The sequence below is a fragment of the Photinus pyralis genome, unplaced genomic scaffold (assembly GCF_008802855.1).
Source record: "Photinus pyralis isolate 1611_PpyrPB1 unplaced genomic scaffold, Ppyr1.3 Ppyr1.4_LG4, whole genome shotgun sequence".
Lineage (NCBI taxonomy): Eukaryota > Metazoa > Arthropoda > Insecta > Coleoptera > Lampyridae > Photinus > Photinus pyralis.
The window spans coordinates 22,100,060-22,118,306 of record NW_022170511.1 but is presented as its reverse complement, the minus strand read 5'-3'; the positions used below and the strand labels follow the sequence as shown (position 1 = coordinate 22,118,306).

At 34.8% G+C, this 18,247-nt stretch overlaps 1 protein-coding gene across 4 annotated transcripts in view; it reads right to left on the bottom strand.

Moving 5' to 3' along the window:
• Positions 1–2,971: 2,971 nt before the first annotated feature.
• LOC116167862 (UHRF1-binding protein 1-like) overlaps positions 2,972–18,247 on the bottom strand; it is a 29,846-nt gene continuing 14,570 nt past the window's right edge. For 2 of the 4 annotated variants that reach the window (XM_031483441.1, XM_031483443.1), the window contains 7 exons: positions 14,645–14,854; positions 14,284–14,594; positions 14,097–14,231; positions 13,914–13,925; positions 7,663–7,941; positions 7,428–7,614; positions 2,972–4,000 (listed from right to left, as the gene is read on the bottom strand). In XM_031483441.1, coding sequence (XP_031339301.1) covers positions 3,708–4,000; positions 7,428–7,614; positions 7,663–7,941; positions 13,914–13,925; positions 14,097–14,231; positions 14,284–14,594; positions 14,645–14,854 — 1,427 coding nt within the window. In that variant the 3' untranslated portion in view covers positions 2,972–3,707. The remainder of the gene's footprint in view (positions 4,001–7,427; positions 7,615–7,662; positions 7,942–13,913; positions 13,926–14,096; positions 14,232–14,283; positions 14,595–14,644; positions 14,855–18,247) is intronic. The other 2 variants (XM_031483444.1, XM_031483442.1) reach the window with 2 other exon arrangements.

The window sequence follows — 18,247 nt, the reverse complement described above, 5'->3', positions numbered from 1 at the left end:
ATATAAATTTACTTGAGAACCATCATAATATGCATTCATGCCATTACAGACAACTAATTTTTCTATAAAGTTCAATATTAATTTGTTGGCTGGTTTTTTCCTTGGTCAGTTCCTTTTTTTCCCAGCCTATTGTATATTTGTACACAGTGAACCATTTTCGAAATTTAATCTTGCAATGCGAAGTATTAAATCTCCGTTTTTAAAGCATGTACTTGTTTTATTTGTATTCCTTACTTGATCCTCACTCAGACAAGTAACACATATCTTGTAGCGACTCTTAAAACACAACGTAGTAAGTGGTCCTATTATTTTGTTATTCAGGTTAGGTAGCTTTGTCTAGACGATCATGTGCCATGGGGTCCAGTTAGTTAGGGAGGGAAAGTTTTGAATTTAAATCTTGAGTTGCGCAGTCTCTCGGGGCTGACCTGGGTACGTCACACATTTCAGCGCTCTTGGGAGTATTTACATTTAATTTAACACAAATCTTTTCATCTTGCACTCTGAATCTGTTTGTCGTTGTGCTTTTGCGTGTGTAGGTACTTATGACTTTTCGTATATGACCAATACGCCGACTAGCTTCTCAATACGTTTTACTACCTGTCTGCAATAAAGTAATTACCTACTACTTACCATCCCGCATAAACCCCAACACATTCGAGAAAATGAGAGTTGGGTACACCACACAAATATTTAGTCGATCTGTAGCTAGTTGCATTCAATGGCTAAATCTTTATTTATTTAAAACGTGCACTAATACTGTCAGACCACCACCGAAACAAGCCTCGTTTTTTGTTATGTCAACTTCGAAAGAATAACGTGAAAGGTCATCGGCGATAACACGTGCATATCTTGAAACTAATTAAATTTCATCTTGGCAACAAATGTTCTTATCGCAACGACCAGAATAACCTTTTAATAAAACGCGCAAATACGACCAGATGTTCCCTACCATTTAAAACTTAATTTTACTTTTATAATTACAACGTGATCAATTTAAACAAAACAATTCTTATGCAAAACAATCTTTAACTTCAAATTTAAATAAAAAGAACGAACTCTGTGTTTAATTCAAAACCAGCAACCAAATTTACACGTTTCTAACCTCTAAGGAAGCCAACCCTGGGTGTGACCCATAAAAAGTTACAGTACATCCTCCCCTGAAAATAGCTCTCTATCAGTTAACCAATCAAATGAAATAATAGGGGAAGTGTACGATTGTTCAGAAACCTTCTCCTGACTAATAAAGGTGTGAAACCATAGTACACACAATGTAACATTGAAAGTATATTTGAATTGTGATTACACAACAGTAAAACACGCTACTTACAGCTATTACGGATATTCTTATATACAACACAATAAGCTAAGAAAAAATATTTGTTTTAGCCGACATTTACATCAGTTCATATTGCACTACTACATTAAACAAATTACACCATGTGAGTAAAATCAGGATATTATTCAATCTGTGACTTGATAACACTTGTGATAACGATATAAATAATCACACAAACAATTAATAGTGATCTTTAACAATTTACAACGTAAGTGGTCTACACTAAATCACAACAAATTTAATAAAATACACGCCAGTTTCCCAATAAAATTCAAAAACCTACTCATAATAAAATCTCTTATCAAGAATCTGGTTGACTAATATCGTATAAAATACTTAATAGGAAAAGTAAACACTAGCTCTATAAAGTTTTAATAAGTATTATAGGTAGTTAAAATTGCAAGTATCACAGGCTGATATCCTCGTTTTTTTTTAAAAGAGAACAATATTCTCCCACATATAGTTATCATTTGAGTTTAAACATAATATGTACATCAAAATAAAATCACATAAATACACTATTTTACATTATTTGACTTGCTTTAGTTGCTTTTATAGTTGCACAAATTTGCCACAAAAAATTAGTTCAAAGTCATATCCGAGTGAATTTAAAAATGCAACAACGGTGAAAGCTACATGGTCCTATTTCCTAATTGCCGCATTTCAGTGGTTCTAAGTCTAAACACTTCCACAGTAAGTGGCGGTTTTGGAGCTGTCTCATTTCTCTTAGATTTAGCGTGAATTTGATGGAATGGAATTGAATACAAGATGTAGTCTAGCGTGACAACTAAGGGCGAAGTCGTAAGGAACTTTTGTTGTTGGACTAACGTACGAGACGTGTGCAAACCTTAAATTGCAGTATGAGCTTTTATCGACTAAACGCCTCCTTTACTATCTTTGTTCTTTACACATCTACCTATAACTCTATCATTGTCTTTCATTATCATGTTGCCAAACATAAATTGTGTTTTTAACTGACAACCACCTTGTACTGTCAAATCTTATAGTCTTATTTTTTAACTTTAATTTTATTTTTACAATTGCTGTATTTTTTTTTCGCAAATGTCACTATAATCAGGTTAAGTGGAAGGCTGAACTACGCCTTTTCTGAAATAAAGACATTTATTATTATTATTATTAAATTACTTGTATAATGGCGAGAGAAGCTAAAACTAAGCTCCACTTAAATTTGTCGGTGCATACGGCCATTAGTCTTGTTTTCTATATTTTTTCCAATTAAATCAACTCCATTTATTGAAAATCGTTGCCTAAATCTAATGCAAGCATTGTATAAGGTAATCATAAACATTTTTTTCTATTTCGAAAACAGTTGTACAAAGACAGTGATTATAGTCGTTTTTTTTTGGTAACTCATCTCTTAAGTTGGCAGTTACTAGTTAGTACAAGTAGGTACTTCGTTGGGTACTTCCATGTTTGAACTTCAAAATGTCAGTCTTACTACGCTGCCAACCTAAAACTTAACGGCATAAAAAGTGTTCCCAACATAAAACATGTTAGTTCTAATGTTCCCTATAGTTTCTGATAATGATTTTTTTAATTAAATTAAAGCACCGAAATAGAAAAAATAGTATGAAAAACGCGTGTTACAATGCTTTATTGTAATACTCCTATCTTGCGGACACTCGTGGCTACGCTTCGCGTCGCCACTCGTGCCACAAGATAGTCGTATTACAATAGGTCGCATTGTAACACTTGTCTTTCAATATACTATTGTAGATTTATTTTGAGGTTAGGAACTGTGTCTAATTTGGTATACAGTATTATAAGCCCATACTGCATTTGGAGGTTTGAATGTTCTATAGTATTCATGAAAGTTGATGAGAAAACACTTTAATTACACAAACACATCATCATTTACCCAAAAATTCTTTATCTTTATATACCGATGATAGACAACGATTATCGTCCCATTCCCAAGCAAGACGGTAATCTGTTTGTGCGAAAATGACAAATATGAGTAGTTCATTGAGCATATAGCTAAAATCATAATTATGACCAAGCGCCAACAGAAGCAAATGGATACGACTTTGAACTTATTTCCCCAACTGCTATTCATTATGTAATTACATATTATTTGATTGTATGTAGGGCAATAGATCTTTATTGCTACATAATATCTAATTAAGGCCTTTAAATCATAACTACTAAACGTTTCAATTTTAGCATAGCCTACACGTCGGGTAAATAAATGCTCAGTAACAATGAAATTAGGTTCGCGCCACCGCTAACGTTGCTGAACTTGGACATGTATCTATGATATTCTAAGCAACCTTCTACATGCCTAAATGTACCTATACCTCTACACCTTCTTATTATTGGAACAGCAGTAGGTACAATTGAAACAGCATTGCTATCTTTTACTCGACCACTGACGCCCTCTCTCCGAACTGAGCTGTTCCTGAAGAGTTTTGATGTCCTGCAGCATCTTCTTTTTTTCATCCAACAGTCGACCGACCTCCTCCTGCGCCGAGGTCAGACACGAACGTAAAATGTCTGTTTCCTCCTTTGATCGTCTTAACGTACGATTTTCCTCCGAGACTCGATCGAACGCAAGCAATCGTCTTCGCAGTTCGTCGTTATCGTTTCGTAGCTGCTTACAGGTCTGTTGCACTGCCGCGTTTACCGCCTCTCGTTCATCTGATCCTTAAAGGAAAGAAATTGTGGCTTATACAGACACCGCACTTCAAAGATAAATCAAATTAATTTTGCAGTTTTTCCCTGGTTGCTGCAGTTTGAACATCTAGACTACATTGCTTATTTATAATTGAATTTCTTGCAGCATTTCATTTCCTTTACAGAGTGTGACTGATGTGGGGGCCTTTGCGTAAATCAAGATTGTTGAATAATTGCGCTTAGCATTAAATTAATTAATTTATACTAATATTTTGCCACGATATGTGTCTTTATTTTGTAGTAATGTTAATTAACCGTAATGCTTCTTGCACTGTGTATTTGAGGCGGGTAATAATGAATATTAATATTTAGCCAGGTGACTTGCTTCGAATATGTGATATATTTGATTTTCTTAATCTCGTCTTGAGCGTTGCAGGCAAAAGTGCATAATCCGCCTGACATGCCAGAGATATATTTATATGCACTCGTTTTTATGTGTCTTACCACTTTGCTGATATTACCAGTTGATTCTTTTAGTTTACCCTTGCCGTGTAGTGATTGAATATACGACTTTTAAAATTCAATTACAATTTTTGTGATGGGCTTGTGTGATGAGTTGGGGGTTTGCTTTGTTTTATGTCGGGGCATCAAATATTTATCGGGTTTGTTCTTGTATTGCCATGACCTTTTGTTCATATTATAATTGATGATGCCTTTATTGAAAACTAACATAATTGGTTATTGAACCAAAATAAAAGTGGCAAACTTCCGCCTCCTGAGTATGGTTGCCACTAAAGCCATTTCAGAACTCACTGGGAATAAGAGTTATTTTCCCAAATTCGATAGGACGCGATTTAGTTCGTTTAGTTAATGGTTTATCTCAGACCTGAACCCGTGATCGCAAGGAGCTTCAAAATGAGGTCCATAGAATTAACCCTTAGACATTGCTTTGTGTTTAGTTTAGGGACAATGTTTATGACTCAATTTTAATTGTAAATGATTTGCACCTGGCTATGGAACTCACTCCTAGAACTTGCCTTTGCTTGACTCGTAGTCCATGGGCCAGTCGACATTACTGTATAATTTGGGGGTACCAAGTTTCCTTTTTACAGTGACTATACAGGTTTATTAGGATGCCAAAAAAAGATGATTACCATCTCAATGCGGTAGCTAATAGAAATGGCGGTCAATCAAAAATGGCGGATGTTTAGTTTTATAAAATCAACTATAACTCTGGAATTATTGATCTAATTTCATTATTCTTTTTTTTTAATGAAAGCTCTTTATATGTGCTATAAATATTGTTATAAGTACTTTTTCGATAAAATCAACTGTTAATTTAAAAAAATGTTTTTTTTATTGGGAGCAATTTCCAAACCTTCCACAATATCACCCATCAACACCGTAGAGAAAGATAAAGATAAAATAGTTTGGAAATGATGAAATTAAACATCAATTAAATCAATAAATCTTCCTTCCAGCTATTGCAGTATGTTTCATGATCGCGTTCGTTATAAAAATCCGCAAAAATGTATTAAAAATTTTTTTTTTTTTTATAACTACCTACTCACAAAACGTCACTATTTAAACGCTCCTTCAGTTACAATATTGCAAAGACGTATAATGAATTACCATCTCATTTAAAACATTTATACGAAAGTCTTTTTAAAAAACGCTTGCGCCTCATACTCCTTGCAAGACAGCATTAAGTTCCATCGTTAACATCATTATTGCTATAATTTTTTTTTTTACATTTTTTTTTAGGTTTTCATTTGTGCCTTCATACTGAATGGTTTTTATTATCATATAGTTTTTTCTTGATAGGTTTTTTTTTATGTCTTGGTCTCTTGTTGTTAATTTCATATGTAGGGGGTTAAGTGGTAGAGCAGACGGAATAACACGGTTTATTCCAGTCTGAACTTCGCCCTATTGAGTCACCCATTATGTAATGTAATGTATAATATCTGTTCTTTGTATGGTGTGTGCTCAATAAATGTCATTATTATTATTATTATTAAAATTCAAATTAAAATCGATTAAATCTAACAAAAATTTAAATATATCTTAAAATATGCAAAAATAAATTCGGTTTAATCGCAAATGTTGCAAACCGAAAATACACAAAATATCATAAGAAGTACAACCAAAAATAAACGATATTCATTTTGCATATAAGTATTCACAGCTTTAGCTGATCAACAAATTCAATAAAAATTAAAATAAAATAAGTGCAGTGTTATACAACGTTGCATTATTGCATTGCATTATTATTAATTTTCACCGTCTTACTAAATACAAAAATCATTGTAGTTACGTCTACAGATATATTGTAGCTGAAGAGGTATGATCAAATACCAAATGATGATGAAATTGGTATGTGCGGATTATGTTTCTATAACTTCACTTCTCTACTTTAATTGAACTTGTAACTCGATTTGGACGACACTGGGTTCGTTGTAATTACAGATGTAAAACTGAAAAAACTCCCTTTAACGAGTACTGGGAAAACCTTAAAGAAAGGCTTTAGATAAGCGTCGCCTGCTCGATAAACACAGCACTTCCACTAACTTCTTCGTAAAACGTCAAACACGCTTTCGCTTAACTGTAAACAAGAACTTTACAACTGACAAGACTGACTGTCTTGCAATAAATACGATCAAATACGGCTTTTAGCCATAACGTCAGCAAAGAGTTTGTTAATTTTGATGGAAAGGTATTGTGCCAGATAATTTGACATAGATATGTGAAAACAAAAAATACATTGGAAAATTGTACGTCAAAATCAAAGAGATTATATTCCGGAAGCAGCAAAGAAGATGAAAGATAACCCTAAGTTTGGCTTCCATATCAACTCACGTAGAATTACCAAGCTGGCTCTTGACAACTACCATTATGTAATGCTAATAACTTAAAGTGTACAACTACAACCGCATGCAAACTGCCAACTTGTGTAAACGTCACTGAAGAAAAGGAAGAACTAGAAGATTTTAGTGTATATGAAACTTTTGAAAGTAACGAAGGGGTTGATTTAGTTTTCATTAAATGTTAAGAATTAAACAAAATTCCGTCCGTTAACTTCATGCATTAGTTACTAATTGTTGATTTTATCAAAAATGTAGGTATGACAATATTGTAGCATACACAAAAGCTTTCACTTAAGAAAATGATGAAGTCGGACCAATAGTTCTAAAATAGGTATAGTTGATTTTATAAAAATCAACATCCGCCATCTTGGATTGGCCGCCATTTCAATTAGCTACCACTTTGAGATGGCAATTATGGTTTTTTTATATCCTAATATATGTGTCTAACCGTGGTAAAAAGGAAAATTGGTACTCCCAAATTATACCATTTCCTTAAATTTAGCCAGTTGGCCCATAGACTATCGGAAGTCAAGTAAGAAAGTGTAAGACTGATAAAAAAAAATTTTTTAAATGTTGTGCAACCAAAAACCCACCTGATAATGTAGAAGTGGAAGTTACAAGTCCCAAATTTTTTACAGGAACAATATTAAATATTCCATCCTCCCCTCTTGTAATTATTAGCTGAGAAATATGTACATTCATAGGAACTGGTCCGGGCGATGTAATATTCGTAGGTGGGCGATCTTCGATCAAGTGCAGTGCTAAATTCTCTACCGATATCTAAAAAATACGATTACACCAAAGTTTGCACTCACACAGTTTCATTACCTCCATAGGAATAGGTATAGGTATAATTTCATCTTCGATCAAATCGGCCAAGCCGGTTAAAGTGCTCATTGACAAGTCCAAGTTCAGATCGGTCACAAAGATATTCAGGAAGTCCACGAAAACGTTCCGCAAATTTTCACTGTTGCTCAGATCGATTTCTAGTAACGACTTCGAACTGGGAAACTTCGGGCTGTGATCTAATCGTAATTTCACTTTGGCAGTGGGATTGTCGCTTGACGAGCCGCTGGTCCACGCGCGAGATCTTGAGCTAAATTTGGCCTGCACAAAACGTAAAATCATTCATCAATTCACAATTTACGTCACCATCTGAATGCAACATGCAAAAGGCATGCATGTAGCAAATCTGAGGTCATGAGTAACCTGAGCTGCAACCCTTCTTTAGTCAATACGAAAAGCAAAAGTATGAGGTATGAAAAGCAACACAATAATAATGAGTTACCTTATGGATACAATATTATGGGTTCTTTATTATGCGTTTTTTGAAACTAAATTGATTTTGAATATTTTTGGGAACATCGCAAAAAGCCATGTTTAGGCTTTTTGCAATTTTGATTTTTTATTATAAAAAAATAAGGAACAAGATTAGCAATGTTACCAACTTATCTTGAATCATTAAATATTTCTGTGGTAGTAGTGTAAAGCAAAGAATAGTGAGACAAATCTCCATGTAAGAGTTATAAATGTACTTTATCCTCAATAAGGTATCCAAATTTTGATGCCCCCATAGCAGAAACTGCTTCTCATAGGAATAATAGAAAACAATTTTTAACATCCTCCACCTACTTTTCCAAATAAACTTTGATTGTGCTTGGCTGTTTTTGATATCGTGAAGTTATATTCGAATTTTGCACGGTTTTTGAGTTATAAAAAAAAGTTGTGAGTTTTTAAATGGAACATGCAACTTTTTTTAATTCCACTGAACCGAGGATTGTTGTATAAGTATTGAAAGGCATGACAGCATAAATTTGGGTCCTGTTCAATACAAATTTGACGTGTTTCAGCAATTATTTGTCCATTTTCCGGAAACTGATTTATTAATGGCCATTTGCACCGACAAATTTAAGCGTAGCTTAAAATTCATGACAACAATTATTGAGACAATGGTTGCCATGGATTTTAAGCTAGCTTAAGCTAAGCTCCGCTTAAATTTATCGGTGCAAACGGCCATTAGACGTGCAAATTTTAAGGGCACAAACGTATTTGATTTGAGTTTAATGCTCAGCTTGCTCCTTGCTGTGAAGATAGGTGATTGGATAATACCTTGGACATTATCCAATTGGGGTATAAACACATCCACTATGCAACCAATCAAATCAATTCAGCGTGAAGATGTTTCCTTCCTTTGCGGACATTTATGAATAAAACTGTACTCAAAATGTCAAACTAAATAAACTGTTGACTATCAATTGTGATTACAAGTGGCCTAAATTCGCTAATCCTTTGATGTAGTCCATTTGAAAAGAAGCATAGGGAATTTGCACCTATGCATTCTCTTAAAAGAATATCTCTATATTCCTGTGGCCCCACGTTGGGCGCCAAATAAATAATGGTGTAGGCTACACCACCCACACAACATCTGTCCAGTAGCTCAAACAAGCAAAATTGAAACTTAGAATTTTAATTATTTCTCCTCTTACACTTCCAGCATCTGTTACAAAGAAAAGTATTTTGATAAACACCTGAAATGAATCTTGGATACAGAAAGAAAATTCTGGCATGAACACTGCCCGGGTCGCATAATGGGTTCGAATAAACACACAATTATTGACTGTGACAAAAACTTATTCCAAAACATATTAAATGAAAATTAAAACAACATTCCTGAAATAAAGAGAAGATTACAAAACGTACGCAGAAGGTCGATAATAGTATATTAAGATACAAGTGTATAATCACGTCTTTAAAGCACGCGCAACGAGTTTAAAGGCACGACGCAAAGCGGAGTGCCTTTAACGTTGCAAGTGCTTTAAAGACCAATTATACACGTGTATCTTATAGTATTTTTTATTATACCTGCAGCGTAATTTAAAAATAGGAAATACAATGAAATTATATTGACGTTATACTCGAATACATGTTTAATTAAGTGGGCTGGGTGTTCGAAATTTCACGATCGCCATGGAAATGTCACTTGACGTTTGCTTATAAAATCATCGTCTGTAAATAAAACGATTTCCGTTGAAAAAGATAATACGTCGTCCATTAAATCGCTTGCTGTAAAATCTAAACAAACGTTGGTAGGTGTAAAATCCAAATCCAGTAAAGCCTATTATAAAGAATATGAAAAGTTGTTTCCATGGATGAATATAGGAAGTTACTTACGAATAAAGTCTTAAATGCATCGATAATGCTGCCATATATGAAGGAAATGTCAAAGGTATTTAAATCTTGTATCTTTTGGTGCATACATTCAGAAGTTCAAACAATGCTACGATTAAAAAGTGAAACAGATTTGGAAGCATACCCTAAATTACGCGCGTTTGTGAAAGCTTCAAGCAAAGGATAGGTACAACCCAAAGAAATGTTTTGCATTTACAGAAAGCGACCTAAGAGGATTTTTTATTTCAGTCCCAGATGACAGTTTCAAAAGTCATACTTGAAGTATCGTTACTTAGCAACTTTAAAGCACGTGTGTTTTAAAGGCCTTTTTTCGCACGCATTTGAGTATTTAAAACGGAGATTGTGATTCAGGTATAATAAAAAATTACTTTTGCTGATGACTATTCACACGGTACAAACTTTTAACTTTGATAAATGAAGAACCTTGACAGATGACCTCAGGGTGCACTAAAAACTACTTCCTTTCTATACAGAAAAATTACAAAAATGACGAACTGCGTCTTCAATCAATCAAACCGGGTGAACATCCCGCATAATCAGAGTAAAAAAATATACGCTCTCCAACCTTTGCGAACCAGCTCTTTTGCGGCTCCTGCTGGCAGTATTTAACTAAACACCACTTCCATAATAATAGTTATTTACATATGAGTATGGTAAATCAAGGTTTACGTTAACGAGTGAGATGTTTACTGCCGAAGCGTAGCTGAGGCAGGAATTTCGAAACGAGTAACGTAAACTGATTTGACATACAAATAATGTAAAACATTTTATTTCATACTGCTCTATTTCTATTATAATACCATTTTGATTAGAATGTTGTAGGTACACATTAAAATAAAAGCAAAAGTCGATTACTTGATTTATTTGATCTGACAGTAGTTTGACAAATATCAATGCATACGTTTAGATGGATGTCAGTTGCGGTTGCTAGGCAAAATTTCCAGTCTGGTAAAAATTTTCAGTCTGGTAAAATACGATTTACCAGACTCAAATCAGTCTGGGAAAGCGGTGATTACTAGATAGTATGAAATAAAATAAATCTTCAGATTTTTACAAATAAAGCGCCAATCATATTTAGCCTTCATAACGCCAGCTTCGATAGAACTCGTCGCGCCTCCTCGCATACGCCGAACTAATACGCTCATCGTTGAACTGCATAATCCGTTATCGACAAAAATCACGTGCGTTAATTAAACTCCGTCTCATAACAAAACCTCTGATCGTCAACGGCCTGATGTGCCTACATTTTAACACGCTTTACCATTAAATAAACAAATCTAAATAAACAATACACAATTAGAACACTTCTAAAAGGAAAAATAAGACTACAGAAATACAAATTCAAATGAAATAAACCAATTCTGTGCTTATTTGTAAACAACCCCTAGATTTACTTTCTAAATTGAAAAACTTCTCATGAACAAGGTGTCCCGTCATTATTTTCGATGTTTAAACCTAAATAATGTCTACAGGACGCTGTTCACACAACAATATGTAAAAGCCCTTTGACTTTACCAAGCAATAAATAAAATTTTGTCTTTTCGCCGACTACGAATGACATCATTTCATATCATATGCTAGATCATTCCTTCGTTTTCATCCATTCGATTTTGTAACTAATGGCCGTTTGCATCGTAACTTAAAATCCATGGCAACCATTTGTCTCAATAATCGTTGCCATAGATTTTAAGTCACGCTTAAGCTAAGCTCCACTTAAATTTGTCGGTGTAAACGGCCATAAGTGAAATATGTAACGCGAGCGGCGCTAAAAAACGGATTTTTTTGTCGCAACAAAGCAACCATCTTTCCACCAGTTTTGGTGATCGCTAGCCGCTTCGTTACCAAAAGTGTTGTAACGAAAATATTTGTGTTGGTTCTAAGAAATGAAGAGAGAAGGTATTTGATTTAATTTCTACGGTTTCATCCGCCGCTACCGTAAACAAAATCTGTAATCCGCCGTTTGCAACCGTTCCCGTTAAATTTTTAAATTACTGTTGTTGCGTTCAGAATGTCTTGTCATTTGGAAGACGAGGACGAATTAATATTTTAGAATTTAAGATCCGTTAAGTCATTATAAGCCGGTTTTACTTTCATATGTTAATTAAAAAAAGCTTAAAAGAGAGAGGCCGTGCAATCTACGTGTTTATCAGCTTGCTATCGCCGGTTGGTCTCAACATTCTAATTAACAATTAATAGGTGTCAATTGGATTACCGAATTTTGGAATTTCGTATCGCCCATTGAAGTGAGTATAATTAGCGATAGCCGATTAAATGAGATGCAGAAACGGCATTTTAAGATTAATCACAGATGTTTATGGAGTCTGCACAATTAATTAAGAAAATTTTTATTTTTGAATACGGCACTTTCGGCAAACAAAAATAAAATCGATTCATTCATACTATTTTTGAAGTGACTATTTCTGATCACTCGGTATGCACTATACGTTTTGGACGGGAATAAAATCATCTCATGCGTAACGCTATAGAATATAGAGCACCCTTCCATATTCTGTGGTCGGCAGTCAAAGGCGGGCTCGGTCCACTCGCCTGGCTCACAATTGTTTACTGTGCATTTAAAAAGAAATATGCCATTAAAATTGTTGATGTGCCTTTGAAATTGACTATTATACAACTTTAAAGCGTATTTAATAGCTTCGGACTAAATAAAATGAATTTAAGATTATTTGAAGTGATTAGAGGCGTTTTCTTTCGGTTACTTCGCGATCACAATTTAAGACCGTGATTCTTAGGATTACGTTTTACGAAAGAACGCGCTCGTAGCTCAGTTGTAAGCTTGCCGTTCCTCGATTTACAACGGTCAAAGACGACCCAAGTTTGCGCGTTTTTTTTCTATAATACATTGAAGCAAACAGAATTGAGCGAAGGACTGTGAAAGAGAAAAAAGTAGTCACTTCAGAATTTTTACAAACTAATTCTACTGTACTGTGACCACCGTCGGGATTCTATATCCGGTCCGTGCAGACCACCACTGGAAGGAAGACAAATTTATTCGGATTAAAAAGCGTGACCAGAACGCATCTAGGACCCATGGTCCACAGACAATAACGACATTTATGAAGCATTGTTCTATCGCGTTGTAGTATTGCCGTTTTCCGTTGTTTACCTCGTTATAGAATTGAACTAGCGTCATAGTGTATTGATGTATTAATTACAAACTATTGAAGAGAATTTTATGCCCAAGCGCTATTTAACCACCTACTTGCAATTTTGCATCAAGTTGGTGTTTGTGAAGGAATACCAGTTGCCAGTAGAGTTTAGAAGTAGAAGAATTAATTGTAACTGTTACAGTACCTTTCAAAAATTGAACAGTAAGTCTGGTGTTCTTTTGTCTTTTTTATGTCACATACCAATTGAAAGAATTTAGTTACCTAGGTTTATTACCCTTTTCCCCTCTTTTTATGTATTTTGTGTTCATTGGTACAGACTTCTAACAATTTCAATATCCGTGATAGCTGCGCCGCCCTTTCAGATCGTCAAGTTCAGACCTATATCTCGATGTGCAAAATCAACTTCACTTTTTCTCCACTAGTGGTCTCACTGTTCTATTCTTTACACTATGGGAATGCATAAGCCACTCACTTGTTCCTAATTAGCAGAAATTTTTTTGTTTGCTAATGCGGTACTTAACAAAGTTCTTGCTAATTATTCAAACAAATGGGTGCGGTATTTCTTAGCTTTTGGTGAATTTTGGCGGACTTCATTTTATTGCTGAACACTCCCAGCCCTTTCATTTGTTGTTGCAATCAGTTAGGTATTTAAAATCACTAAAAGTTATCTTTTAATGGAGAGTACGGGTGCATTTACTAATTATGGCTACAGAGTGTACTACGCATGCAAATAAAATGCTATGACAAGTAGTCTGCCAATACCTTTATCTTGGTCTGTGCCACACATAACATTCAGAAGCATGCCAAAAAATACAGAGAAAAATTAAGTGTTAAAAAAGTTGTAGTGACTTTTGTGATATAGCAAGTTATAATATCAATGTATATATATTTACATTCAGATGAAAGAATTTGGATTAAGTTTAAATGACTTTCTCCCTACAATACCTGAAATTCGTCCCACGGAATCGCTCCGCAATCCTCATTGGATATGTTACCAACTTGCACCTTTATGCTGGACGAATATCCGACCGACTGCTGAAGAAATTCGACCTTGTTCAATTTGAATGTAGCCACCGACACCTTTGAAACATCCAATTATATTACTTTACATTAGACAATGATGCAATGTTACCAAATCCTTTCTTTTACAGCTGCTGGTAAGCGAGTGATCACTTGTAGTTGTCGTATTCTCTTCTTCGATAACTTCCTTCGCCATTTCGACATTTCGTTCGTATACATAACCGGGCACCCGAAACATTGCATCCAGTGATTCTGCATTACGATCTCCGTCCATACCCATATTGACGACGACAAAATTCTCCGAGTCGCTCGACGCATCGCTTCGAATGGATAACGTATCGCTCGCATCATCGGACGTCGGCTTAAGGGCGCTATCAATAGAGGTCATTAAATTGCTAAAGCCTTTCTTCATAGATGACAGCCCTACAAAGTTTGCACATGTAGTGTGGGAAATAACGAACGCACGAAAGCACCTGCATTCAAATTGTTGGGTAAATTAATGTTAGCAAAGGGCGGGGTGACATTTTTATTCTTATTTTCCGTAGAGTGCTGTACAAAATCCATCGAGTAACTGGAAGATATTTCGCTAACCGGTGTCTCGACACCGTTCGTGAAAGATTTCAAGGTTTGTTCTCCCTGAGGTATATTATATACTGCAGACTGCCACATGGTTCCGGTTGAGCCTGAAACGTCATGCAGAAAGGAATATAAATGTCAACACGCGTCCCAAAGCTGGACTTGCTCAATATGCAATGATTTTTGAGCAGCTTTAGTGATTATTGTCTAAATGTGCCACCAAGAGATTTCTTCTACATTCGTTTTCAGTCCATGGAAAGGTACGCCCATGCTCATTGAGGTAGGATGCGTCCTGTAACGACAGCCCTTTTAATGGGATTTAATTAAGGGTGCGCATACCTTTGAATTTGTGTATTATAAAATATAGAAAGTGGTCTCATTAGAGGACACGTTTCTTTGAAATTATGTTGCGTATATTTTTGGGCGAATTGTTTTGGATTACATAACAGTCTGAAAGCGCCATGAGCGAAATTAACTGTATGTACGTGACAGACCCGCTGAATTAGATGTATCTGGGACATTTCTGTTAGGCAAGGCAGAGGTGTCTGCCAACTGCTTTTCTGGAGACGGGGTTGGTGAAGAGAAATGAATTCTATTGGTAGAACGAATTCGAAACCATAGTTGGGCGTAAGTTCAAGATGGTGGGAATTAGGCAGTGGAAAATAGCCGTGGAGGTATTACGCGTGAAGGCGCGATAGAACACGCTGTAAGTTACGACAGCGCATGCGTCAGCAATGAAAAGAAAATGTCTAGTGAAGCACCCAGAACAGAAATTAAGTTTCAGCAGCCGAAAAAATTAAATGCGACATCACAAAAGGTGTCGCAGTGAAGAGCCAGAGAAAAGTTGGTTAAGCCGATAAAAGTTAATTCATTTAGCTGATAAATTACCGCGGTGATTTTTGAATTGTAACTATGCGTATAGAAATTTAAAAAAATAGGATGATTCGAAAAATTGAAATAGAAAACGATTTTAAAAAATCCGAAAAATAATAACATTTGCAAGATGTATGAATTCGAAAAATTAAAACAATTTTCCACAATGTACCCATTTGGAAACTTTTAGTAATTACAAAAATCAAAAATTTTCAGCAAGTGCATACAAACATTGAAAAATTTTGTTGATGAAGAACTCCATGTTATGTCTGAGTATTCAGATAGACATAGAGAAAAATTAAAAATGAGACTCAAAAAGTTTTTATTTCTATAGGCGATCGATTTCGACGTACCACGTCATCATCAGGCCGAGCTGGAAAAATTACATTAACTACGAAGCGTATATAACATTATAAAAAATAGTTCCAGTCGGTTATGAAAAGTACAAAAATATGAATATAACGGTGCGGAGTCTCTGCCTGATAATGACACGGTACGTCGAAATCGATCGCCTATAGAAATAAAAACTGTTTGAGTCTCAATTTTAATTTTTCTCTATGTCTAAACATTCCAAAACTTGGGCATTTCAGTGAATTTCGTAACATTAATACATTTGGAATATTTATAAAAAATTAAGTCATAAAGATTCAAAATATTAGAAAATAGAAAAACATTTAAAAAATTCGCTCACAAAATTAAAAAAAATTATAAAATACAAAAATTTGAAGAATTTTTCAAAAATTAGAAAAACTAAAAATATGAATATTTCGAGACACCAAGACCGAACATCTGGAAAAATGAAAATCTAAAGCGCATACAATTTGAAAATAAATAAACACAAATTCAAAATCATAAGTCAGTGAACCCAATATTTAAAAAATAATAGAAAAAAAATTGAGAAATATTTGAAAAATTGAAAATTACGAAAATTCAAAAATCGAAAAAACAAGTTGAAAATTCACAGAAAACAAGCCAAACTACCGTCTCGATCCCCTACGAAAATAACAAGTCACGCAGAATATTACAAAAGTTACATTAAATTTATTAATTAAAGTTATGAATTCTGCTTCATTGACTTCTGACATTTTAATAATAATTTTTCAAGTCCCCCTTGATTAATCACATAAATTATCAATGCAGTAATCGAATCTTTTCCAGGTAAAATATTTCATGCACTCGAAAATTAAAGTACTCGCCCCTAAATGGGCCTCGTACTTCAGTATTTCCTCGCCATGTATCATATTCCTGACTTTTGGGTAAATAACTATTAAATGAGATACATAAAAATGTTTATTACAAAAGTTTCTTTGTAATGATTGTTGAATAATCTGCCGTTTTTTAAATAAGTATATGCAATCAGCTAAAAAAAAGTTATTGAAACTGTAACGAAGCACCCATCTTTCGACCAGTTTTGGTAACCGCTCTGTATATGAACACTCGGTATCTATAAGCGCGTCTTTACAAAAATGGCGTGCCGAAAATATTTGACTGGGTTCTAGGAATTGAAGATAGAAGGTAAAGGTATTTGATTTAATTTCTAGAGTTGTGTTTATTTAGAAGTTGAGGCGAATTAATATTTTAGAATTTCAGGCCCGTTACGTAAGTCTAGGCCGTGCAGTTTAGGTGGTTAACAGCACCCACCCCGCCGGTTGATGCCAACATTCCAATTAACAATAAATTGGATTAGCGAATTTTACAAATTTAAATCCGGCCCATTAAAAGCGCTAAATAAATGTGTTACAGTAAACAGCATCCGATTAAGTCGTGATGGGTCTCAAAAGAAGCGCTCTTAATTAATTTGAATTTGAAGACCAATTACGGATTTTTAGCAGCAGACCACACAATTAAATTTTAATTTTTGGACAGTATTACCCGAATACGTCGGCCGGCCCGGAATTTCCTACGTTCCCTCTCCATACTTTCGAAAGTTCGTAAGTACGGTAATTTTTAGCCATTCCGTAAATTTATTTTGCATTCTTATCGTTTCATTTTTACTTTTACATAAAGTCTCCCGCACTGTATCGTATCTACAGTTTTTGCTTTTTCTTGCACAGTAATTTCTACCACTCCGTTTTATTGCACGGTAAGCGTTTTGCTACTTCCTGTTCCACTAATTATAAGAGGGATATTGTTTCGCTTTCCGGCATTTACTTTCCCATAGACACCGCTAATTAAGTTGTTTTTTGTTGCTTTCATTTTCGCTAGGGAGGTAGTTTGCCGTAATGTAGAATGGGATCAAAGAGAATCTTTTTTAAACACGTTTTTATTGGTTCTATTGCGGCTATCGATTTCAACCTCGTAGGGTCATCTTCAGGCCGAGCTATAATATATTGTTTAACGATACAATTACAATGTGGTGATGTCTTACCGTCAATACTATGAAATGATGAGGCATGTACTATTATTAGCGGAGTAGTATGTGTTAGTTATCAGGAAAGCTGTAAATGTGGCCAATTATTAATAATTAACCACATTTACAGCTTTCCTGATAACTAACACATACTACTCCGCTAATAATAGTACATGCCTCATCATTTCATAGTATTGACGGTAAGACATCACCACATTGTAATTGTATCGTTAAACAATATATTATAGCTCGGCCTGAAGATGACCCTACGAGGTTG